This window comes from Lonchura striata, chromosome 10 (genome assembly GCF_046129695.1).
Source record: "Lonchura striata isolate bLonStr1 chromosome 10, bLonStr1.mat, whole genome shotgun sequence".
Classification (NCBI taxonomy): Eukaryota; Metazoa; Chordata; class Aves; order Passeriformes; family Estrildidae; genus Lonchura; species Lonchura striata.
In genome coordinates this window covers 5,126,675-5,153,070 of record NC_134612.1, presented here as the reverse complement: position 1 = coordinate 5,153,070, position 26,396 = coordinate 5,126,675, and the positions used below count along the sequence as shown (strand labels likewise).

Genomic DNA, 26,396 nt, shown 5'->3' with positions numbered 1-26,396 from the left:
TCTCCCTTCCCCACCTTCCCCGCGCCGTACAGCTGCACCCCGACCAAAATGGCGGCGGCCATGTGGCGGCCGCCATGTTGTGCCGTACAGAAACCCCTTCCCCACCGGCGAGGGGCGCCGGGGTGACCCGGCTCCGCCATCTTGCCGTACGGCGGCGCGGCGGGGCCGGGGCCGGGGCCGGGGCCGGGGCGGGGGCCGGGGCGGGCCCGGCCGGCCGAGGGCGGCGGCGGCGGTCGGAGATGGTGATCTGCTGCGCCGCCGCCAACTGCTCTAACCGGCAGGGCAAGGCGCGCCACGGCGCCGTCTCCTTCCACAGGTAAGGGCGGCCCGCCGCAAGTGCCGCGGCCGGGCCGCCCGCGACCCGGTCCCGCTCCCCTTCCCCGGGCCCCCACGGCAGCCACTGCCTTTGTTTCCCTCAGGGGAGACGGGCTCGGGGCTCCCGGATCCTCCAGCCCGGCCGGCAGCCGGAGCGCCCCTCGCCACGGGGCCCGGCCCGCCCGGCCTGTCACCCCGACCCTCCCCGGGCTGCGCCCCCGCTCCGCCTCAGCCCTCGCCGGGGATGCTGCGGCCGGGAGTCCCCGGGAACAGCCCCTGCTCGGGAGTCCCGGTGGAAACGGCGCCTGGCTGCCCTGCTCAGGGGCTTCCTTCCGCTGCAGGCATTTCTACACCTAATTAAATGTTACTGAACACACCCGGGGTGAGCAGCAGCCGGCTCGGCGTGCTGGCTGAGCTGGGTGTTTTGGTGGTGGGCACGTCCCCCTTCCCTGTGGACAGGCTGTTCCTCGTGGGGGTGGTGAGCGGAATAATGGATCGATTGCTGATGGAAATGGAAACACCTTTTAGTCCTACGCTTGTTGTGAAGTGGAGCTGTTGATGCAGTGAATGAATATCAAATATTTCAGCCCAAAGTGAAATTATTCTTAAATGAGTGTCATTTAATTCGTAAATGAGTGTAACTTACCAAAACACAACTTTCCCCAAAATCTCGTAAACCTAGCCGCTGCCTTAGACTTGGTCACCGTAAAGGTCCTTTCCAACCTCAACAGCTCTATGATTCCGTGGTTCTGTAATTCTTAAAGTAACAACCCTTCTGGTTTCCAAAATGTAGCTTTTTTTTTGTGGGTTTTCTCTCTTCCTTTTTTAGATTCCCTCTAAAGGATTCGAAGCGCTTGATTCAGTGGCTGAAAGCTGTTCAGAGAGACAACTGGACTCCCACCAAGTATTCCTTTCTTTGCAGCGAGCACTTCACCAAAGACAGTTTTTTCAAGCGGCTGGAAGACCATCACCGGTTGCTGAAGCCCACTGCTGTCCCCACCATCTTCCAGCTCGTGGAGAAGAAGCACGACAAGCTGGATTATGTCAGGAGCCGAAGGAAAATAGCCAGGCAGGTGCTGGTGCAGGATGGGGAGGCCCCGCAGGAAGGAGGCGGTGAGGTAGCACACAGGGCCCCATCTTCTGGCCAGGACTTCATGCTGATGCAAGGGACGAAAGAGATGGAGGAGGCTGGTCTGAAAGAGGAAATAGGATCGATGTCCAAGGAGGACCAGGCCCTCCACAGCCAGCTGGACGGCCCGCGGAGAAGGACGTTAGGGGATCATTTGGGTGCGAAGCCTGGGGCGCAGGTAAAGCCTGAGAGGTCTCCCGCGAAGGACTGTGCCAGGGGCAGCTGGGCAGGGAGCTGGGTGGCCGACAGGAGCGGCGTGTCGGTGGACGACTTCACCCCTCCTGCCTCTGGTGCTTGCAAGTTCATCGGCTCCCTCCACTCGTACAGCTTTTCCTCCAAGCACGCCAGAGAGAGGCCGTCTCTCCCCAAAGAGCAGCTAGAAAGGAAAAGGCCAAAGAGAGACGTGGAACCGAGCTGCAGCAGCCACCTCTTGGGACAGGACAAGGCGGTCGTGGAAGTCTCCCCGACGTCATCTCTCACCGCCACCCCCCAGAAACCCTCCCAGGGTCTGTCGGCGTCTCCGGCAGACCTGACCCCTCGGCCTGCCACCGAGGCCGTGCTGGGGCGGAAGGGGGACACGGACGCCAACCCCATGTCCATCAACGAGGTGATCATGTCGGCCTCGGGGGCCTGCAAGCTCATCGACTCCTTGCACTCGTACTGCTTCTCCTCCCGGCAGAGCAAGAGCCAGGTGTGCTGCTTGCGGGAGCAGGTGGAGAAGAAGAACGGAGAGCTGAAGCTCCTGAGGCAGAGGATCAGCCGCTCCGACAGCCAAGTCAGGAAGCTGAAGGAGAAGCTGAACGAGATGAAGCGGAACAGTTTCCCTTACTTGAACAGCCTGATATCCCAGGACTGTGGTCAGTATTCCCAGCGGTGCTGCACTGAGGTGGAATTCCCTCTTTTCTTAGGGGCTGTTTAAGCTGGAGGCTGTGAAGGTGTGATGGGGAAAAAGTATGAGAAAGGCACACTCTGGGAAGGAGAAGTAGCAGCCTGTGTAAGACCAGTGGATGCAGGTTAAAGAATTCACTCAGTGAGCACACAAGTTAATTTTTACATCCCTAACCTTTCCAAGATGTGGAATGGGAATTTAGGTTGTGGTGTTGTAGGTGACTCTCTTGATGAATCTATTTTCTTTTATTTCTGGATTATTTTAACTTGTTTGTGATGCAGTGGCTCCTGTTAGGATTTTCCTTCTTCCTTTGGTACATGTCTGTGATTTTTTTCTGGTGTGTTAATGAGCTGTCCTAGCAGCAGGTATCTGGGAAAGCTGTTATTGCCTTCAGTGGCATAGGAAGTAGTTTTGATACTGGATTTCATATACTGCACTCAGTTCTGAGGATACAGGAAATATAAGTGAGGTGGGAGGTATCAAATATGACAGTGTCGTGATGCAGGTCATGTAGAAAGTTTGTTGCCTAGAAGTTAAATTGAGCCATAACTCTTCTTGTAAAAAAAAAAAAGGTGTCTTTTAATGTACAATGTGTACACAATGACTGGTTGCAAAGTGCATTTCAGGGCAGGAGTTTAGGACCATCTAATGGTGGTGTGTGTGTGTGTGGCTGCTGAAAAAACACTGGTTATAAAGGTTTTGTGATGTGGGGCTTGCTTGGAGAAGTCACCTGTGGAGGTTTGGGTGTCTCCTGATGGCTAATTCTCACCTTTCTCTTAAGGAGAAAAACTTCATGGCTTCTTCTGGAGCTGTTGGGCAGTCACAAAGGTGATGCTGGCATAGACAGGCACCTTCTCCAGGCTGTTGCAGCATGGCAACTTCCTCACTGGAAGAGGAAAGTAGACTCTAAAATTCATGAAGGTCAACATCCAGCACTACTTTTCCCATGTGTATCTAATTTTTCAAAGTATGGGAAAACTCACACTTTTATTTGGGTAGAGGAGGGAAAAGTTTTCCCCTGGGAAATCAGCATAGTCTTGTTTGTACCTTCTGGTCTGAGGTTTTGTATTGTTTAGGTGTCAAACTAAACAAAATAACTAAATACAATTTTAGGGTTCCGTAGTTGTCATTCATATATATATATGTATGTATATGAAATATTTATTTATATATAGATTTTAAAAGTTGTCTGCCTGTGTTGGGATACCTTCACTGAGATACTAATTGCAGAAAGAGTATCTTTAAGGATTTTTTTTTTATTATTATTCTGGTAAGCACTATGATTTTTCTCCTTTTTCCCAAGATCAGTGTTTTTATACATATATCTTTGAGAAGTGAATATTTTATGTTCTTGTAAAATATATTATTAATATATGAGTTACATGCTCTATTTTATAAGGGAAAACGTAATTTTTCTTAATGAATTGACAAATTCATTACCCATTCTGCCGTCTTTTATCAACAAAACTGGAGATCAGTGTGTGAAAATGAACAATTTTGGCAATCGTAGCTTGGCATGATGGGACGTTTATATGGAACCCTTTGGCTTGAAACTTTTTTAAAAGGTTGGTTGGTGACTGACAGGCTTACTGGCTTTTTTTTTTTTTAGCTTCATCTTGGTGCTTTTCTGTTTTAGACTCTTTTCTGTATGCTCACAGCACTAGTTTATGGCAGTGATAATAGCTGATGAAGTGCAGCCAGCTGCTGCCAGGCAGAGTCTGGTTCATGCTCAGACACTGAATTTTACTGTAATACAAAGCTGAGTTAAGAAAGGCTTTTCATATTCATAAAAAATATAGTCAGGTAACACATTAGGTTAATAATAGTCTTTGTTAGCAGCCCTGTCTCAGTTGTCCCAGCTCATCTGATGTGTGGTTGAGGTGATGGTTTTAGCTGTGAACCTGAGCCTGCATATTATTTCCTGCTAAAGGCATTTCCTTGAGTATAAGTACCTGACTGGACTGACCGTGCAGGTTGTTACCTGTCTGCATCCCTCACGTTCAGCTGCTTCCACAAAATCCTGAGCACAAAACACCAACTTTAGGCCCACACTCACTCGGCAGGATTTCATTTTGGTGCTAGTTCTCACATACTTTTCTCTAGTGAGACAAATGAATTTCTGCTGGCTATACCCAAGCTGCAGCGGGCTGGGAAGAGCAGGTTTCTGCAGGACTGCTGCACAGCACTGCCTGCCAGCCACGCTCTGGGCAAGTGGCTCCCAACTCCAGCTGTCACGATGTGCTTGAGTGGTGTTTCCCAACCTGTCCTACCAGGGCCATCAACTGGTTTGGGAGAAGCCCCAGGCTGTTTTCAGCACAGCACAGCTGCCATGGAGACCTTTTCTGTCTAAACTTTGAATTTAGGCATTTGCTTGGTAGGAAAATATTTCTTTCTGCCTCAAAGGTCCCAAAGCTGAGGACTGCTGCTGGTGGACAAGCGTGGTTAGGCATGGTGTGCCAGGCAGGACAGGCTTAGATGTGGCTTCTGGAGGATGACAGGATGCATTGGGAAAAATGAGGGAGAGCCAGCAAGCAACCAGGGATGCATCCTGGAGAAGTCATGGCTGTCCTAACAGCATTGTCCTCTGCTACCCAAGCACCATCTGTCTTGTTGTGCATGCAGGTCTCACAGCTCTGCTGTATCAGCTGTGCTCACTCAGACAGGAGATCCCAGCAGCTCTGTCCACAATACCACCTCCCCTTGCTGTGGCCCAGTTTGGTCTGGTTGTAAAACTACATCTCCCAGCAGGCAGCAGGACCAGTGTCTTACCCAAACATGAGCTCACTTCCCTCATAGCCATCTTACCACCCTGCGCAGAGCGCTTTCTGGGGCGGGGGGGCTGCAGGTAGAGCAAATAGCAAAATATCTGCAAACATGGCTGGGCATGGAGCAAACACAGGTAGGATTCCATGGGATTTGAGTTCCTGTGTCCATCAGAGGTAAAGCTCTTAGAATGGGGGTATGAGGAGCCTCTTCCATGCTGCATGTCTGTTTTCGTGAAGGTCATATTAAAGGCAGGAGAGTTTGTAAAATGACTTCATGTGAAAAATGGTTAGAACTCTGCTAGGAATCCGTGGGAAATCTGGCTTGGATTTGTCTTTGAATATCTGTGCAAAGCCAGTGTAGAAATGGGGTCATTACAGTATTTATTGCATGCAAATGCGGCATAGTTGTCGAACTTGGAACTCTGGGGCAGGCAGAAGGACTGAGCGCTTAATGCGTGGTTTTGTGCTGAGTTGAAGTTCTGAGACCTGGTCTGAGGGGCCTGACGTGGTGTTGCCCATCGTGGTGGCAACAGATTCCATTCATGTTGCAGAAAAGGAAAAGCAAAATCCTGTTCCTGACTGGCAGTGAGAAGTGGGGTTGTGCATGTTTGGAGGTGCTGTTCTTTCACCTGTCTGAGAAGGACTGGACCAGCAAGGGGCTGGTCTTCAGCTTGAAAGTGAAATGTGTCTAACAGGTCACAGAGGTGAGCTGTCAGGAAAATTGCCTCCACCAGGGCAGGCACTGCTAGTCTGGCAATTGCATGTTAACTTGGAGCTAGATTTTGGAAGATATCTGCTTTTATTCTGAGACAGCAGGTGGTGCTTGTGATTTTTTTTTTGTGCCCTGTCTGGGATGGGAATGGCCAAGGCAGAAAACTGGTCTGTAGGGTGGGCATTTCAAGGAACAAGAGAGCTATAAAGTAAGCTGAGAGTGAGATAAGGAGTAGGAATATGTGTGCATAGGGGCTGAATCCATGGCAGAAGGTGTCTTGAGAGATTTCACCATGGCCTGAACATTTGGGTTGGTTTTTAGTGGGAGCAAGCAGCGTGCATGCATGCCAGCTTTGGGACTTGGTTGAGGGAGGTGGCTCTTTGACCTTCCCCTTGGAGGGAAAGGCAGTTGGAAGGGAGGAAACAAGACTTTTTGCACTGCTGTTGTTTTTTTGTTTTTTTTCAGTGGGATGGTCTTGTTCTTTCCAAATTTGTTTGGGTTTTTTTTTTTTTTTTGCCTAATAGTCTATAGAGTTTGTGCATTAAGCATTTAATTTTGCAACGAGTTGGCAACGACTCGCAACAAAAACCCAGCTTGCAGCTAGGAAGCAATGAAACAGCAAACTAAGGAAAACTTGAGAGTAAGTCAGGCTGAGCTCAGGTATGGTGTTTGGTTTCTCATAATAGAGTATAATTTAAAATACATTTTCTCCATGTTTTGTAAAGCAGAACTCTGGCAATGACACTACAGGCACTGGAGCATTACCACCTTGGCACTTGGCTATGAAATGAACTACTGAGTCTGTAGCATGAACGTTTGTGAATATAACCCCATTTCCAGCTTTTGGAGCAGAGATGGGATGATCTGTTCAACAGCTGATATGCTGATCCTGGTGGGATGCATCTGTCTTGGGGGAGAAAGTTCTAGCAGGCACAGCTGGTAGGGCTTGTTGATAGGGCCTTAAACTAGCTTGGAAAGGGGAAAGGGACAAAGCCAGGGTCACCAGGGAAGAGCAGTGGGCTGGAGTGCCTAAAGTTGAGGAAAGGAGCACTAATGGGATCCTTCAATCTGCTTCACCAGGTGCTGGTTACAGTGTACCACACCAGAAATGTCTCTGCATTCATACACCCAGCAGGAGGGACCAGTGAGGAGCTGGAAGCTTTGGCCCAGTCCCAGAGATCTGACATCACTGGGATAAATGAAACCTGGTGGGAGTTTTCCCTGTGACTGGAGTGCCCTGATGGACAGCTCCAGGCTCTTCAGGAGGGATAGGCAGGGCAGGAGAGGCAGAGGGGTGGCACTCTGTGTAACAGAAGGGTTGGAGTGTCTGGAGCTCACAATTGGCAGTGGCACAGTTGAGAGCCTTTGGATAAGAATCAAGGGGCAAACAAATAATGCCATTTCACTGTGGGAGTCTACTCTGGACCTGCCAGCCAGGACAATGACACTAACAAATTATTCCTTGAGGAGCTAAGGGATGATTCCATGTCAACTGCCCCAGGGGACTTCAACCTGCCAGAAATTAAGTGGGAGCATCTCACAGCTGGTACAGCCCGGACCAGAAGGCTCCTGAAACACCTGCATGACGACTTTATGGAACAGGTCCTAAGGGAGCTGGCTTAGGAGGATGATCTTGATCTCCTGCTTGTCATCAGAGAGGATCTCATGAGCAAAGTGAACATTGGGGCCAACTTGGCCACAGCAACCATGGAGCCATTGAGTTTAAGATCTCTGGTGACAGGAGGAAAAGTGCCTGAAAAACCTCAGCTCTGGCCATGAGGAGAGCAGACCTCAGGCTGCTCCGGGAATTAGTGAGTAAGGTCCCCTGGGAAATGTTTTTTCAGGTTCTGAGGTCTGTCAGTACTTGTCACTTCTAAACGTCATCTCCTAAGGGCACAGGAACAGCAATTCCTAAATGTCAGAAGTCAAGCAGGTGGGGCAGAAGGCTGTCTTGGCTGACCAGGGATTTCTCTTGGAAATAAGATGGAAAAGGAAAGTGTGTGCCCAGTGGAAGCAAGGTTGGGTGATGTGGAAAGAACACAGAGATGCTGCTTCCCACTGTTGGGAGAAAATTCATACAGGCAAAGCTCCATTGGAGTTAAAGCTGCCAGAACTGCAGAGAGCAATAATTTTTTTTTTTTCAAATATATAAATGGCAAAAGGCAGTTTAGAAATAACATTGGCCTGTTCTAGGATGAGGATGGTCACCTCACAAACAGGGACAAGGCAGAGGTGTTTAATGCTTTCTTTGCCTCTCTCTTCAACGTGCATGATGGATCTCATGCCACAAGCTGGAGGACCATGACTGTGAGAACAATCAACTCCCAGTTGACCTAGAAGGTGTGCAGGATCTGGATCCTTACAAATCTGTGGAGCCTGATGGGATTAATCCAGGAATCCTCAAGGAGCTGCTGATGTCATTGCAATGCCTCTCTTGATGATTGATTTTTGAGCACTCTTGGGAATCCTCAGAGGCTGACTGGAAGCTGGCAAGTGTTGTCCCAATTTTTAAAAACGAGAACTCCAGAGATAACAGACCTGTCAGTCCCAATTCAGTGCCTGTTAAAATAATGGAAAAGATTATTCTGAGAAGTACTGAAAAACACCTAGAGAACAATGGAGGCATCAGTCACAGCCAGCACAGCCTTAGGGGAAAGTCCTGCTTGTCAAATCTGATTTCTTTCTATGATGGGGTAACCTGCCTGCTTGATCCAGGAAACTTGGGAGGTGGAATCTTTTTAGACATCAGCAAAGCTTTTGGTACTGTTTCTTACAGGATCCTTCTGGACAAAATGCCCAGCCCACAGCTGGGTAAGTGTGTTACACAGTGGGTGAGGAGCTGGCTCATGGGTCAGGCACAGCAGGTGACAGTGACTGGGGTGACACCAGGCTGGCACTGGTCACTGGTGGGGTTCCACAGGTCTCCATCCTCAGCCCTGTTCTCTTCAACAGATCCTCATTAACAACTTGGACACAGGACTTGAAGGACTACTGAGTTCACAGCCATCACCAAGCTGGGAGGAGCTGTCACTCCCCTCAAGAGCGTGACAGCAAGGGAGAGACCTCCACAAATCAGAGATAGACCATCTCCAGCTGTGTGGGCTTTAACAAGGACAAGTTGCCATGGACACTCAGGTCCATGGCAAGTTCAATATGAATCAGCAGTGTCCTGGCAGCCAGGAGGGACATCCCTGGTCCTGGGGGGCATCAGGCCCAGCATTGCCAGATGGGCCAGGGAGGGGATTGTCCTGCTCTGCTCTGTGTCTGGGGCAGCCTCATCTCGAGGCCTGGGAACAGGTTGGGGCACCAGAGTATAAAAAAGACATTAAGGTATTGGAGAGGGTCCAGAGGAGGCCACGAGCATGGGGAGGGGTCTGGAGAGGCCTTGTGAGGAGTGGCTGAGGGCACTTGGTGTGTTCAAGCTGGAGAGGAGGAGACTGAGGTCAGACCTCACTGTGCTGTTAACATCCTCACCTCCTCACCCAGGGAGTGGAGGGGCAGGTACCGATCTCTTCTTCTTATATCTTCTCATGATCAATGACAGGACTTGAGGAAACGGCATGAAGCTGAGTTGGAGAGGTTTAGTTCAGAGGTTTTTCACCCAGAGCATGGTTGGGCATTGGAACAGCTCCCCAAGGAAGTGGTCACAGCACCAAGCCTGCCTGAGTTCAAGAAGTGTTCAGATGATGCTCTCCAGCACATGGTGTCATTCTTGGGGTGTCTGGTGCAGGGCAGGAGTTGAACCTGATCCTGGCAGGTCCCTTCCAACTCAAGGATATTCTGTGTTGGAGACAGAGCACATCAGTGCCAGGAATGTTTTACTGGTTTGCTGGAGAGAGCATCAGCAAAGTGCCTGAAGGGGTGCAATTCTCAGGGCAGAGCAGCAGAGTATAAAGCCACCTTCTGTATGTAAATATGGATAGAATATGCCAAATGAGGCTGCTCCTTAATTATCAGAACCTTGATGATGGTGATGATTTAAATGCAGTGAGCAACTGTGCTGGAGGAAGAATTTCAGGGAACTGCCCAGTTGATGCTGCAGACCCCACACTTTGAAGACTTGGGATTTTGTTTTGTTTTGTGGTTGGTTTTTTTTTTTTTTTTTGGCTTTTTTTGTTTTGTTTTGGTTTGGTTTTTTTTTTGCGGGGGTGTTGTTTGTATCATTTTTTCCCCCTCAAGTTTGCTGCAAGAAGTGTTCCCCAGCTCAAGGAAATGGGTTAGGTGCCTTGTTATCAACCAGCTGGCCACTCTCTGTGGCTTTACAGATAAAGCTGTGGAGGAATTTGTGCCAGCTTAGCTTTCTGTGCCAGGGATCCCACTTGAAAGCCACACTGGCTGTGTAGACGTGGCCTGAGGGGGCTGTCCAGCTGCTCTGTCTGGTTTCTGTCACAGGGAGAACTCTTATCTCCTGGTGCAAAGCCTGGACAGCCAGTTCCAGGCTGACTGTGTTCCAGTGCAGGGTGGGATTTGGCTTGTAAACTCTCTGGGAATGGAAAAGATGTAGGAACAGTCTGCCTGTGAGTTTGGAAAGGTGTAGCGGGGTCTGGTGGTGAAGTGGAACTGACCTGTGTGCTCAGGGCGTGGGCAGGGGGGTTGTGGCCTGAGTGGCTTCCTGAAGGAAAGGGATCAAGGTGATCAAATTGCTTATGGGTGTGTGGTTCTGTCGCCCAGACTGTTACAACTCATGAGTGTCATGTGAGATCTTGTAGAACCACAGGATGGTTTGGGTTGAAGGGATCTTAAAGCTTATAATGTTCAAAGCCCCTGCCACGGGCAGGGACACCTTCCACTTCACCAGGTTGTAGAGGAATGGGGTCTTGGAGATGCTGGATCCCTAATGGCTTCCAGAAAATGTAGAGAAAGTGACTCCAGGAATGTCCTTGTTAAGGAAGAGGATGCAGAGAAAGCTTCCCTGTCAGTAGGTAAAAGAGGAACTGTGCATCTGAATGCATGAGAATGGCATTTAAGAGGACCCCCTCTGAGTGTGAAGCTTTAATTGTGGAGAAGGGTGACCAGGGTCTCTTGTGCTGCAAATTCTCAGTGTCATTTGTATTCATGACACTATCATACACTTACCTTTTAGGCCACTCTTCTGGGGTTTTTGTAAAAAAGATGTGCTAGGTGTTTAGACCTTTAAAAAGGGATATTCAGGCTTCTTCATCAGTGTCTTAACACTGAATTTGAAACAAACCAGCTCAGCATAGAACTTCTTGCTGCTACAGTAGTCTTGCATTTACCTGCCCCAACCGTGACATAAAAAAGAAAATTGCATTTCAAATGGCTGCTTTTTATTATTTTTTTTTTTGCTGATGGATTCAGACACTGTCCTGTCTGCTGTCTCCCCTCTTGCTTTTCCACTCTCCCAGCTCAGCCTTCCAGCCAGGAAGGAAAAAATTCTTAGTCCACCAGTCAGAGACCAACACTGAAGGTGAGAAGAGCATGGGATGAGATCAGGATGTCTGCACTTACCTGCACTTCACTGAGCCCGTGGTCCTTATTCACTTCTGCTGCTCTTGACTTTTCCAAGCCACATGAGAACTAAAGAACTCTTCAGCTTTGCTGCCATTGAGGTAGTTTAGAAAAGTGATCCCTTGGCCATGTTGTTTGCCCAAGTGCCAGAGACTTCAGGATGTACAGTTACATCTTCACTTTGCAGCTGAGTGGAATTCCAGCTCTTTGGAATTGAGACCAGCTCACCAGGTCAGGCACCTCCAGCCAGGCTGGATGCTGCACAGCAAGGCAGTGGGGTCAAGCTGGGGTGCTGGAAATGATCACTTGGCTTTTCTTGGTTTATAATCAAGTCTAAAGGGTGGGAATGGCTACAGCCATACATCTTGTTTCGATGCTTTTTCTGAAGTGCAAGCAGGAGAAAAGGAAGGGCTCTATGAAAGCACTGTGGTGACAGAAACTGTCCTGCTCCTGGGGTGCTGACCCAGGAGAGGGCAGCAGCAGCTCAGGCTGCAGGCTCCTGCAGGTTTTTCAAAGCTTTGCTTTTCTCTTCTCTCATGGGAGATGAGCATGCAAAAAGCTTGGAAGGAAATGCAGCTGAGAGTGAAAGGCAAGCCTCAGCTGGAGGGGGGGAGCAATATATATGCTCCTTATCCACAGAACTGTGTGCTCCCCTCATAGAATTGGAAAGGTGAGTACAAGGAAATACTGTCGAGTACACTGACACTGCTGTACAGATTGTGGGAACCCCTTTCCAAGTCCTGGGCAAGCTGCTGGGGACTGCACAGTCTGACAGGTGTTCTACAGATCCTGGCTCTGATGCTGCAGACCTTTATCACTGATTTCCTAGTTAGCTCTCATGTTTATTCATGTTGCTTCCCTTGCAAAATGCTTCATGATAAAGCAAAGCAAGTAGTAGCACTTTGATGACATGGGCTGGCTTTTCAATTCTGCTGTCTGTGGGAGAATGAATGCCACAAGTGGCTTCTTTTACCCAGGAAAGCTGCTGTTCTCCTTCAGCATTTCAAGTGTGGACTGTCCTTCCTCCTTGCTCAGTCTTTTAGCCTGACATTTCATAAAGAGTACAGTGGAACTCAGACTGGTTAAACAAATTTTGGCCACAGCCTTACTCTTTTAGGTTGTGATTTCTCCCTGCAGTTGAGTCTGTGCCTTTTAGATCAGCCAGTCAAGCAGCTTGTTCTTGTATTCTTGCTCTCACTAGGTGTGGAAAACACCCCCCTGCAGCGCCCACCTTGCCTGTATGAAATACTAATCTCGTGAGGGGGAAGAGGACATGTTTTAAGCTTACTTCAGTCATATTTCTTTGCATAACAGGCTACTGAGAGTAGCAGGCACCCTGTTTGTGTGGGAATCCATCTTTCCCAACATCCTGTGGGTGATGTTTTGCTTTCCCTACTTACACGTTAGTAATGGATTTGCTCTGCTCTTCATGTGGGTTTAATTTGTCTGTCTCCATTTTCCTGATGTATTTTTTTCAGGTCACAGCCTCTGAAAGTAAAATGCAAAACTGTTTATCAAAACTCTCCTACAGCACCAAGTCTGACAGAATTCAAGAATCATTTGGAAGCATTTGGACAATGCTCTCAGACACATGGTGTGACTCTTTGGGATGGTCCTGTGCAGGGCCAGGGGTTGGACTTGGTGATCCTTGTGGGTTCCTTCCAGATCAGCTTATTCTGTGGTTTTGTAAAATGATTTGTTAAAGAAGTTTTAACTTTGTGAAACAGACCTTGGTTGCTTTTTCATAACTGCAGTGACAAAGGGAAGTGTCTTTCTCTTCCGTTTACTCTTTGCCTCACAGGCACCCAAGTATTTTTAAAATGTTTGCCTTAGTCCAGAGCTTTAGTAGAACAGCTTCTGAATGATCCTTGCTTGTCTCTTTGTACAAGTTCAGACCATTGTTAACCTCTTAAAAAATATTATAGCCAAACTTTGATCTTGAGTATGTACACAGCCTGGTTTTCTTTTGAAATGAGGACTCATTTCCTCAGCCTCTGAAACAAACAGGAACAGTATGTACTCAGTGCTTGAGAGAGATTAGCCCAGAGCATTAGAGGTTTCATTATCCTTTAATGACTATTCTTTATGCTGAGGTTTCAGTCATCTTCTTCCCTGCACATAGACGGGAGGGGACTTTTCTTTCAGATCAAGCTACAGAGAGGAGAGTCAGAAATGGACCACCTGCAAGAGTGTATGTATGGCTAAGAGCTGGTTTGGAAACAGACCCACATTCCATAACTGTTCGTTGTTCCCCATCTCCCACCTTGGAGCTGGCAGTGCTCTAAAGAAAAGCATTGTTGTGTTGTTGAACCATTTCTGAGGTGTTTTGTGTTCACCTCCAGCCAGCTGGAGGCAGCTCACAGCAACCTGCAGAGCACAGATGCCTGAGTTTTCATTCTTCCTTCTTTCTTTTCCTGCACAGAGACTCCCCAGCTGAACCCTGTGATGGAACCCCTGTCCTGGATGCTGGGCACCTGGCTCTCAGACCCACCAGGAGACGGCACCTTCCCTACCATGAAGCCCTTCCAGTACCTGGAGGAAGTGCACATCTCTCACGTGGGACAGCCCATGCTCAACTTCTCGTAAGTCAAGGGATCTGCCTGTGTTGGCAGCAGCTGCTGGATGGGAGCAGGCATGGCTCCAGGGTGATTTGTTAGTTAGGTTTCTTTTCCAATGGCAAAGCATATAGATTTTCACCTACCAAACGAGATGATGTTGTGGTATGTGACTGCATTGTCTAGCTTTGATTTTTCTTGAAAACTTGTGATTAATTTGCATTACAAATTCCAATTACAGTGGCTCACAATGGGTAATTTTAGATGTTTAGCTTTAAGGCATTTGCAATAGTGTGGCAAAAGCTCATAGGCCAAGAAATGCTTATAATATATTGTAATTAAGAAATAGCTTCTGATTGTGATAACCTGAATTATAACGTCTCTATTGTCTCACCCTTCATGTGAAACTGAAAATGGAATAAAAGTTTTTAAAACGCCTCTCAGTTGCCCTATCTCTGAGTCAGAAGAGGGCATAATCCAACAAAAACTTGTGATTAATTGGCATTCTTTGTGAAATTCCCACTTAGAGTAAATGAAGGAGCTATGGCATGGCTACCAAGTTTCTCCATTTGAAGCTGTGGTCCTCTGTCTTCACCACTGTGAAAATCAGAGAAAAATCACTGCTTATCAAACAATGTGGGATAGGAGGCAGGTAGCTTAACTACTTGCTTTGGCTTCAAGTGGGTGTTCTAAGAGAAATCAAAAGAAATACAGAAGGAAGGAAGTGACAAGTTGGCTACTGCTCAGTAGTGCTCCAGTGTTCCTTCAGGAAGGGTGAGTTGGAAAGTGTGTTGCTTTGAAAACCAAGAAGAAAATAATTACAAGATGGAAGTGCTGTGTGACAGATGCCCTGTGTTCCTGGAGTGTGGTGGAGCTGCCAGCTCAGCCTATGACCAATTTAGTCCAATTTCCAAAAGAAACAAAGCTCTGTCAGACTTGCTCTGGCTGTACCTCCCTCCCCAGCTTGTGAACAACTGCTTTTTTTGAGTCACCCTCTTTTTGCCCCCCTTCTTTTCTTTGTGCCAAGGAGTTACTCAGCTTTGAGCTGTTGAGCTCGAGGAATCACCAGGAAAATAGGCAGCAGTCCTGGAGGACAGACACCCTGTGCTTTCCTGTCTCCTGGAGCAGTGGCTCTTAAAAGACAGTCCCTGTATCTTTTAAATGCTCCAAGCACTGAAAGCTGCCTGATTTCAGGTTGTTTCTCCTTTGATAAGTATAATCACCCATGTTATGGGTGACCAAACCTACAGTTTTTAAGGCCTCCTGAAGAATAAATAAGAGTCTGAGATGAACTTATCTTTTTGAAGGGGTTGATTGTCTGCTCTGTTGTTTCCTACAGCAAAGAATATACAGAAAAAACTTTTCCAAGTGTAAAAGCTAAATAAAGCTGATACAGTGATTCCAGATATTTGAGAAAATGAAGGTTTTGAGACTTGTAGTTCAGCATCTGTGAAACATCTGAGTTTCTGAGGGGTTTCTGAGCTAGTTCTTAGAAAGACCCAGGGACTGTGGAAAGTGTAAAGTTTGAACTTAAAGTCTTAACTCCAGCTCTAAGAAATAGCTCTGCCTCTCTCTAAAGTAACCATATTTTTCCAGGTTTACATCTCTCAACTGTGAAGTGTTGTCAGTCTTCTACTCTTCAAAGAGTACTGCAGACACTCATGTGATTAAATAAGAGGAAACCAGGCTAAAAAAATGTCTTTTGAGTGCAAAACACATCAGCATTTGTGCTCTGCTTTCCCCTCAGGTTCAACGCCTTCCACCCGGATACCAGGAAGCCCATGCACCGGGAATGTGGATTCATCCGCCTCAAACCTGACACTAACAAGGTGGCCTTCATCAGTGCCCAGAACACAGGTACACACTGGGGAAAAGAAGAGGTCCTTACTCTGCTGGGCCATTTCAGCACGTTTTCAGAAAGTTCTTGCACCTCTCACAGTTTCATTTAATTAATTTTCCCTGTCGGAATCGCTGCTCTTTGGTGCTGGTCCCACAGTGGTTCCTAAATTAGGAGAGCCTCCCTGTGTTGGTGTAGCACCTTGTTACTTCCTGCCTTATGGGGTCTGAATGACAGAGAGCCACATCTCAGTTATTATAAGTGCAAGTTTTAAACCCCAGTTGATGCTTCTAAAATGATGGTGCTGAAGGGAGGAGTGCCAGTTGTGCTGTGACACTCATGTGAATAAGTCCAGCTGGATTTTTGTGAGCATCATTCCATGTCTGAGGCTGTGTGGATCTGTAGTTTTCAATAAAAAAAAAAAAAATAGGACAAATAAAACCATTCTCCACAGGGAGTGCTGGTCTGTTAAGCAGCCTAATAGATCATGGAATGGTTTGGATTGGAAGGAACCTTAAACCTTAAATCTCATTCCACCTCCCTGCCATGGTCAGGGAAACCTTCCACCAGACCAGGTTATTCCAAGCCCTTTCTAACCAGACTTTGAACACTTTCCAGCCACAGCTTCTCTGGGCAGCCTATGCCAGGGCCTCCACACCCACACAGGGAAGAATTTCTTCCTAATATCTAATCTAAATTTCTCCTCTTACAGATTAAAAACTTTTTCTTTGTCCTGTTCTTATCTGAATGTGTAAAAAGTCCCTCTTCCTCTTTTTTATAAGCCTCCTTTTAAGTACCAAAAGGTCAAAATAATAATTGTGACATGGTTAAATAACCTTTGTAGCCTAATAATATGTATGCCCTTGCTTTTCCCTAGGTCTGGTGGAGGTGGAGGAAGGGGAGGTGAATGGACAAGAGCTATCTATAGCTTCTCACTCCATAGCCAGGATCTCCTTTGCCAAGAAGCCCCATGTAGAGCAGGTGAGTGCACACAGAGTGAGCCATTTCCATGCACTGCTTGCCCCAGAAGGAGTCTAGTTGAGAGGATATGTTATTAGCATGCTTTAATTACAGAATGCCATCAGGAGTTCTTGGAAGTACTGCATGGCATCCTGGCTTATTCTTTCTGCAAGAGCCTTCAGAAGAGATTTTATACATTATGAGACCCAGAGGAATCATTATGATAAAACTGACAGGCTGGATCAGACCAGCTAACCTAGAATCCTGTCTCCAGAGTGGCCAGTAGCAGGTTCTTAGAGAAGAAAATAGGAAAGTCTTGGCTAAATACTCCTTTATGGCAGTGGGATAAGTTATTAATGCTGGTTTTCTGGATTGATTGCAGTATGAGGATGCACATTCAAGGTATGGTCAGTATTGGGCCTCATGAGGATATTTCAGGAACACCTGCAGATCTTGCTCTCTTGCTTTTCAGAGCATTCAGACCTTGCTCTGGGCTCTTTTCCCATCTCTGGCTGCAGGGTAGGGCTGGCACTTGCTGTCAGCTCCACCTTTGGTTGGCTGCCTTTGGGGGTTTGACTTTTTTGAGTGTGTAGTGGGGGTTTGTTGGTACAGCTGGTAGTGGTACAGCCAGCTGTGAGTGAAGTGGCACTGCTGGAGTCAGTGTGGCATCCCGAGGTCACCTCTGGAAGTGTCACTGTCACATCTGAAGCTGTTGTAGCTGAGCAGCAGCTGACACACAGCGAGGCTGAACAACCTCTCACAGCCTGATTTTTGTGTGCTATAAAACTGGCCCTTAGACAACAGAGAACACAAGTTTGTGCAGATGTAGACAAAAATTTGATTTGCCTAATCAGATAATGTCCTAACTTTGGGAAGTCCCTGCTCCCCTGCCTTTGGATGCATGTTTTCAGTTGCTGGGTTTCCTGTTTGCCAGGAACAGCTGTATTGCCTCCTTCCTGTAGCAGAAGTAAAGCCATTAGATACTGTGGGTGTCAGCAGGGAGGCAGAGCTCTGCATGGCGGACATTAAATGAAAGGGACTGTCCCCTTTGGGTCACTGCCTGAACTGAGGGCAGATAGACTGGCAGGAGGGGAGGGCAAAGCACAGAAAGCTAGCTGATATCTTCTTAGCTGAGAGCTCCAAGGCTGGCCTTGGCTGCAAGAAGGAAGCTCTCAGGCTGGAGGTCCATGCTCATCTGGCACCTGTGGGAAGCTCAGGCCCAGGGACTGGTCCTAGTGAGTATCTGGGAGGCCCTTGCTGGTGAAGGAGGGTGTGGAATGAGAGGGGTTGTCAAGAAACCACCTCCCAGAGCCTTTTCTTCTTCACCAAGAACAACTTAAATTGCCTGTGGAAACAGAGGCTACAGGTTTGTGAGAAGGACATGTGTGCTGCTGCTGTAGTTGCTCATTTTGAGAAAACTTCACCATATTCTTGCATTCCTGGTGAAAAGTGATTTCATGGTGGCTGTGGCTTGGCTGAGCTGTCACTGAGGGAGGAAGGCCCATTTCCTGCACCAGGCTGTATCATGAGTGGTTTAGGTTGCTTGAAGAATCACCTTTAAAGGTGTTATCAATGCAGATGTAATACAAATTTGTGAAAGCACAGCTTAACAAAATTTAATGGCAAGGTTGCCTCTGTTGCTACTCATGGATGAGGAGGGGCAAGGGCAACCTCCATTCTTTACTGGATGCAGGGGGAATATAGTTACTGAAAATGAGGAAAATGCAGAGGTACTTAACACCTTTGCCTCAGTTTTCTACAGTAAGACAGGTCATCCTCAGGATAGCTGGCCTCCAGAGTGGATAGATAGGGACAGGGAACAAAACAGTCCCCCTGTAATCCAGGAGGAAGCAGCTGGTGACCTGCTGAGACACTCAGATGCTCACAGGTGTATGGGAGCAGATGGGATCCATCCTAGGGGGATGAGGGAGCTGGTGGATGAGCTCCCCAAGCTGCTCTCCACCATTTACCATCAGTCCTGGCTCACCAGGGAGGTCCCAGAGGACTGGGGGTGCTGGTGTGACCCTGTCCACCAGAAGGGCCATAAAGAGGCTCTGGGCAACTCCAGGCCTGTCAGCCTGACCTCGGTGCCCAGCAAGGTTATGGAACAGATCATCCTGAGTGCCATCACACAGCACCCAAGGGATAGCCAGGGGCTGATAGACCCAGCCAGCATGGGTTTAGGAGGGGCAGGTCCTGCCTGACCAGCATGATTTCCTTTTACCACCAGGTGACCCACCTGGTGGATGGCTGTTGTCTGCCTGGACAGCAAATCCTGTGACACCGTGTCCCACAGCACACTCCTGGAAAAGCTGCAGTGCACAGCTGGGACAGGAGCACTTTTTGCTGGGTTCAGAACTGGCTGGATGGCTGGCCCAGAGTGTGGTGGGATGGTGCTGCATCCAGCTGGCAGCCAGGCACCAGTGCTGTCCCCCAGAGCTCTGTGCTGGGGCCAGTCCTGTTTAATATCTTCATTGATGATCTGGACAAGGGGAGTGAGTGCACCATCAACAAATTTGCAGATGACACAAGCTGGGAGTGATTGTCAGTCACTACTCCTTGGAGAGTAGGAGAGCTCTGCAGAAGGACCTGGACAGGCTGGATAGATGGGCTGAGTCCAACAGCATGAGATCTAACAAGTCCAAGTGCCTGGTCTTGCACTTTGGGCACAACAACCCCTTGCAGCACTACAGGCTGGGGACAGAGTGACTGGACAGTGCCCAGGCAGAAAGGGACCTGGGGGCAGTGGTCAGCAGCAGCTGAACACGAGCCAGCAGTGTGCCCAGGTAGCCAAGAAGGCCAGTGGCTCCTGGCCTGTGTCAGGAATGGTGTGGCCAGCAGGAGCAGAGCAGTGATTCTGCCCCTGTACTTGGCACTGGCGAGGCCACACCTCAAGTGCTGTGTCCAGTTTTGGGCCCCTCAGTTTGGGAAAGACATTGAGATGTTCAAACACATCCAGAGAAGGGCAACAAAGCTGGTGAAGAGTCTGGAACATAAACCCTGTGAGGGGTGGCTGAGGTAGCTGGGGGTGTTTAGCCTGGAGAAAAGGAGGCTGAGGGGAGACCTCATCACTCTGCAGCTCCCTGAAAGGAGGGTGTAGCCAGGTAAGGGTTGTTCTCCCAGGCAACCAGTGACAGGACAAGCGGACACAGGCTTAAGCTGCACCAGGGGAAGTTTAGGCTGGGCATTAGGAATAAGTTCTTCATGGAAAACATGATTAGGCACTGGAATGGGCTGCCCAGGGAGGTGGTGTAGTCACTGTCCCTGGAGGTGTTTAAGAAGAGCCTGGACGTGACACTCAGTGCCATGGTTTAGTTAATAAGATGGTATTATGTCATAGGCTGGCCTTCATGGTTTTAAAGGTCTTTTCCAACTTAGTTAATTCTGTGATTCTGTGAACCTGTCTTGTTCCATGGCTAATGGGCTTGGAGCTGGTATTGTCGAGGGGGCTGCTTTCTTTAGGAGAGAAAACTCCTTGTTTATTTGCCTGCTGTAGTGAGGATGTGCTTCCTTGGTGGTTCATTGGCAGCAGGCACGTGGATGGCAGAGGGAAGAGAGCACAGGTAAGGGATTCAGCTTGTGGACACTCGTTGCTTGATTTCTTTATTTCTTTTCCTACCCCTGGTTTAGATTACCAGAAAATTCAGGCTCAATTCTGATGGGAAACTCGAACAAACTGTCTCAATGGCAACGACTACGCAGCCCATGACTCAGCACTTACACATTACCTACAAGAAGGTGACTCCCTGACACCAGGAGGGCCGGGTCTCCTTGCCGAGGGCAAGGAGCAAGGACATGGTGCACCAAGAGCAGCAGCAGCTCAGGAGCACAGCATGGCAGACCCTGGAGCCGGCTGCCTGCACTCCTCCCTGGGGCCCCAGAGCTGCCCGTCCTGTTGAGAATGTTACTCAGATGTTTCTGTAATGGTATATAAAAAATAAATAAAAAGCTTTTATTTTTATGGCTGTGTCTTTGGTGTGACTGCAGGGCGGCGTGTGCTGCCTGCTGCTCGGCAGTGCTTGTGGAGGGGCTTTGTGCTTCCTGTTCATTACTAGGTTGGGGTGGAGATCCAACCTCCTGGACAACCTGGGAAACTCTGGGGAAGTCACAGGTTCTGGAATGGATTTGTACTGCAGGGAAAGACCCTGAGAAGAGCAGAGCCTGTCCAATGAAACTTGGCTTAAATCTCAAGAGGGAGCAGCTATATCTTGCTCTGGGACGGAGGAAACTGTCGCAGGCCCTGATCCCAGCAGTGCTGTACAGCAGTTTGAAGGGAATTGCTGCAGTGTGGGAGGTCAGGGCCAGACTTCAGAATATCACAAGAGTTTGTGTGACAGCTGTGAGCCAACAAGCAAGAGAAACTGCTAACAGTGGGGCTCAATCTCCAGCTTTCAACTTCCAACTCTGGAGTCAGGATGCAGCCTTTGACCTTTGTGAGATCTGTCATGGAGTCCCTCAGCAATGAGGGAGGCAAAGGACTTTGATCACTGCTGGCCTATAGCAGAGACTCTTCAGCTGGGGCTTGGACCAGATGACCTCTGGAAGTCCCTGCCAGCCCAGTCACTCTGGGAGTGTAAGAGTGGCACGGCCCCACCCCAGCAGGGACCGCCTGTCTGAGAAGCCTCTGAAGGACAGCAGCGACTCAGGAACCTCTGAGTGCTGCCAGTGACTGAGGAACCTCCGAGTGCCACAAGTGGCAGCCAAGCCTTCAGTTCCTGCCAGCAGCCGAGAGGAGCCAGCTCCGGGAGCACCGATGGCGGAGGTCGGGCCAGAGGCACCAGCGCCAGGAGCCGTCCGGGTCTGCCGCATCTGCGTGGATTTCCTGCGGAGCCCCGCTGCTGCCGTGGAGCCCTGCGGGCACGTGTTCTGCCACGCCTGCATCCAGCACCAGGCCGGCCACGACCCCGCTGCCGCCTGCCCCATCTGCCAGGGGCCCATTGGGGCCATCCGCCTGCTGCAGGGGCTGCAGAACCGTGCCGGGCGGGCCCCACGTCGGCCCCGCCGCCTCCATCCCTTCGTGGTGCGGTGGCGGCAGCGGCAGGAGTTGGCTGCTCCTGGAGGTGGCCGTGGCCCGACATTCTCCGATGGGGACTGGGCACCGAGCCCCCCTGGGCTGCACCAGCGTGTCCAGAGAGACTTGGAGGGGCTGGACAGAAACGGGCCAGGGCAGGAACCAACCTCCTGCACAACCTGGGGAACTTCCATCGTGGCCACCGAGGGAGTGGGGGAGAAGAGCCGGCCTCGGGACCACGTGCACCTCCTCCCCTTGATCCCATCTGATGTGGATCCTCCATGGCCCCTCTGAAATGAAAACCAGGATGCTGAGAAAGGCCTTGCCTGATTTCTTCTGCTCGTTTGCTCTTTAGTGCAGGATTGAGGGAGTGGGAGCTCTGGGAGAGGGAAGGATACGGCTGTGGGAATATGGGCAGAGGGTGTGATAAGGCTGAAGAACTGGTGGAGAGGGAATAATGTGGATGTTGAAAATAGAATTCTGAGAGGCCATTCCTGGTTACTTCTGTGCTGCTTTGCTTATTCCTGGGGGAATGCAGTCCAGAAAGAGAAGAGGGAGAGCCCCTTGGATCTCTCAGCAGATTGCTAAGGGAGTAGTGTCTGCTCTTCCTGATGGCCAGGGCAAGGACAGAGACTGAGATGGAGACTGGGGCAGATCCCCCTTTCCTCACCCCACAACAGCTGGAGGAGGCAGCCCTGGCACGGCCACCAGCTGAAGGACACTGCCTGTGGGAGAAGTGGCCCTAGCTGGGACAGACCTATTCAGGGCGTCTCCTCTGAAGAAGCCCAGAGCCCCTCCTCATTTGGGGCATCACCAGGAGCTGTGTGGTGGCTGTGCATCCCAAAAGGTGCCAGGTCCTCGTCACCCTGCTCCATGCCCTTCCATGACCCAGGTGGCTGCAGAACTCCTGGCATTGGGACTGAGCTTTTGCGCACACCTCCCTTGGCAGACCTTGTTTCCCAGGAATAGCCCTCAAACATTGGTGTCAAGAGTGCTGGGGGCTGTGTCTGCCCCAGCCAGGGCAGCCAAGCATGGGATGAGGCTTCTCAGGGCAACCACAGCTTCACAGTGTGTTCTCCCCTAGAGATAGGTCAAAATCTGGAGGTGTTAGTGGAAAAACCCTGGCAAGCAGGAGGTGCCTCTTTGATACTTCCCAGCACCTCCCCCTGAGCAGCACCCTCCTGTTGGAGGCCTCAGGATATCAGTAACAGATCCCTTGGAAGGAGGCATCCTTCATGGGAGCTGCTCAGGGACAGGGATCCAAATGATGTCTTTGGGGCATGGAGGAAAGAGGCAGGAGGGATCAGCTCCCCCTGGCAGACCAGGCACGTGTCCTCCCTTGCCAGGGCCTTGGAATGCCTTCACCCCTGAGCAGAGGGGAAGCAAGGTTCCTCCTTGGGAACACAGGACAGCCTGTGGCACCCACAGCAGTGCCAAGGCAGCACCACGATGGCTTCTGGGAGGATGGAGAGGTCTTGGGGGTCTGGTGGTCGAGGTGACCCCGAGAATGCAGCAGTCCTTGCTTCCCAGCCCGCGCAGCCTAAGGAGAAGTTGGAATGCATAGGGTTGGCTTCTCAAGGTTGTTTAATTTCTCTTACCTATAACATGCTTTCTCCAGGAGCTGGATCTGTCTAACAGGTCAGTCTGCAGCAGATTCCCACCCCCTTGGGCTGATGCTAACATTTTATACTAAAAACTACCTGTACTGTGTTTACAATAACGTGCCAATATATATCATTTATGTTAGACAATGTGTCTCTACCTTACACCAATAGAAAAATGTCACCATCACTGCAAGACATGGAGGGCAAGAAGAAGGTCAAGACATGCCCAAATCCCTCCATCTGATCCCCTTGAACCCCTTATTTTAAAACCCTAAAAGTCTACTTTTTCACCCTGTGTTAACTACCACCCTACTCAAACCCTTGTGGCTTATAATTCCTCATACAAAGTTGGCAGTTTTTTCCATGGGCTAAAATCGAAGCCACAGGTGTTTTTGACTTTGTTTCAAGGTCTCCAAGCCCCCTGCCAACCGGGGCAGCCAAAGGGATGTCCTGGGTTCTCACAGAGAGGGGTCATGGTTGAAAGAGGCTTGGAGTGAGAGGCTGATCCCAGCCCCACAGCACTGGCAGGAGGTTTGCTGTGCTTTGGCAGGAAAAAGCATCCTGGATCACAAACATCCCTGTGGCTGAATGTGACCTGGGGCATGGGATGTGCGTGCACAGCCCCTGGAGAACAGCCAGTCCTCCATGCTCCCCCTCCTGTCTTCCCGTTGCTGCAAATGGATCTGAACTTGCTGGGAATTGCTCTCAGCCTTGCTGGTTTTTAGCAGGGCTTTTAGGAAGAGCAGTGAGAACCACCCCAGTGCTGGCTCCAGGCGAGTCCCACCGGACCATGGTGGTTTTGGCACGTTAAAAATTAAATAAAAGCCCAGGTCTCAGGGGAGCCAGCCAGCCGAGAGCGGATGAGCGCTCCCATTAATGTGTCATTAATGTGCAGCTCTGGCGGTGGCTCTTTTGGCAGTGCCGAGGTAATTACAACCCAGCTGTAAAGCATTGCACATGGATTTATTTACTGCCTTATTAGCAGCATCTGTTCTCCCAGAGAAGTGCCTCAGCTGTTTGTTCTCCTTCAGAGAAACCAATGGAACTCACCTCCTTGGGCTGGAAAGTGAGCTAAGTGAGCACACCACTGTAATTTCATTTTCACCCTGCTTGTTGGTTTAGTGCCTCTCCCCTGCACCTGGACCCAGTGCAGCATGAGGGGGCCACAGAGCTTCACCCCAAATCTGAAGGATACAGCTGTGTTTGAGCTCCAGCAGCATTTCTCTTCCCACCTGTCTCCCAGTACTGCCCCACAATGTTTTACCATCGATCAAGGTGGGAAAAGTCCTCTAAGATCATTGAGTCCAACCATCAACCCAGCACTGTGTTCACTACTAAACCATGTCCTCAAGTGGTACATCCACACTTTTTTTTTTTTAACAGTCCCAGGGATGGTGACTCCACCACTGCCCTGAGCAGCCCGTTCAAATGCTTGACAAGCCTTTCAATGAAGAATTTTTCCTTAATATCCAGCTTAAACCTCCCCTCATGCAGCATGAGGCCATTTTCCCTTGTCCTGCTCCTTGTTCCCTGGGAGCAGAGTCCAATTCCTGCTGGCTGCCCGCTCCTGTCAGGAGTTGTGGACAGCAAGAAGGTCCCTCCTGAGCCTCCTTTGCTCCAGCCAAGCCCCCTCCCAGCTTTCTAACCATTCCTTGTAAGGCTTGTGCTCCAGACCCTTCACATCTCTGTTTCCTTCTGGACACAGCTCTCCTCCAGCAAGAGCCATGGGGGTGAGCAGGACCCTGAGCTCACTCGGAGCTGCAGCTGCCTGGGCTCCCTGGTGTGTTGCTGCTGCTGAGCCCAGCAGCCAAATCAGTGCTGCAGCAACACTGCCTTGGCTGCTGTCCTGGCCCAGCTTTGCTGCTCAGCACATTTCCCAAGGAGAAGGACGCTGGCTTTGTTAACTGCATGTTGTGGCAAATGCAAGTTAAGTGGCTGCAAATGCACAGGAGAAGCCAGTTCATTCAGGGCACAGAGCATCACGGGAGGAGGGAAGCACCATCCAAAAGTATTTTGTTGCCTGTGTTGGGACATGAGGTTCCTCAATAAAAATTCACATCTGGCCCATGCCAACCAAGGTGCCAGGTTGAGATGCAAAGCTTGGAATTACAAGTGTAAATATTTATTTGTGGGCGTGAGATGTCCCAGGCAAATCAAGGCACCCAGGTCTAGGTGGGGTTTTTTAGGAGGTTCTTACATCCATCACCTGCTCAGGTACAGCACAAATTGACTGAGCACTAGTGACAGCCACACTAACAGATCTCCAGCCACAGGAAAACTTGGCAAAGCTGCTCTGTTGCTGCTTGTCCATGGATCCAGGTGTCCTTGAGTCCCTCTGGCTGCAGTGACCGACCTGTGACACCAGACAAGGCCGGGTGGGTCTCAGAGCCTGGGATGCTGTGGTATCTCGTCATCCCAGGGATAAAGCTGTTCTTCATCCCTCAGGGACTGCTCTAGGCCTCCCAAAAGCCAAGCCCTTCTCTCCAGGGCCGGGCTGTTGTTTTGATTGTTTTACTTCAGCACAAACAATACCAAAGTCTTCTGTAAAACTCCACAGTGTTTAATTAATATGTATATCTAGTATATATGTACACATAAAGTTAACATACTTTTGTACTATAAAGGAAGCTTGACAGGGAAGGGATTTTTCATCACATTTGCCAAGGCTGTCACACACCTGGGCCTCCATCAGCACCACCAGCTGCTGCTCCTTTCTAGCACCATCCATCCCCCAGCAGCCCCTGCTCATCACATCTGCTGTCAGAGAATGAAACAGTTCATGCCTCAAACATTGATATAAATTTTTTCTCATTATAACAAAAACTGTATAAAGAAGCTACAACCAAAGAAACCTCCCTGAAGATGCCTGACTGGGACTTTGGACTGGAAGTCAAACTGCTGAGATTAGATAAAGGGAAAACCCTGTCACAGCACATGTCACAGTTGAGACAGCCACAATGCACAGAGTAGCACCACACAATTTTAGAAAGTTTCAACCCATACACAGTTAACATCAGAAGGCATCAAGTGTCTGCTCTTTGTTGTTCTTTAGCTCAACCTTTTATCCCCTCACATTGATGCATTGTGCCCTCTGTTCCCTTTGGTGGTTGCTCAGTGCCCTGGGCACTCCATGGCTCATTGTGTCAGTGC

General features: G+C 49.5%; 1 protein-coding gene across 2 annotated transcripts; it reads left to right on the top strand.

Annotated features, from left to right (window-relative positions):
- Positions 1-187: 187 nt before the first annotated feature.
- On the top strand, positions 188-20,592 carry THAP4 (THAP domain containing 4). 2 transcript variants are annotated; one of them, XM_021545429.3, is made up of 6 exons: positions 188-316; positions 1,145-2,301; positions 13,702-13,861; positions 15,582-15,691; positions 16,549-16,652; positions 20,262-20,592. In XM_021545429.3, the coding sequence occupies exons 1-6, from the start codon at positions 240-242 to the stop codon at positions 20,379-20,381; spliced, it is 1,728 nt and encodes a 575-aa protein (XP_021401104.2). In that variant the 5' UTR covers positions 188-239; the 3' UTR covers positions 20,382-20,592. The 2 variants fall into 2 exon arrangements, with proteins under 2 accessions (XP_021401104.2, XP_021401105.1); XM_021545430.1 differs by lacking the exons at positions 188-316; positions 1,145-2,301 and adding an exon at positions 5,114-5,232.
- The last annotated feature ends 5,804 nt before the right edge of the window (positions 20,593-26,396 follow it).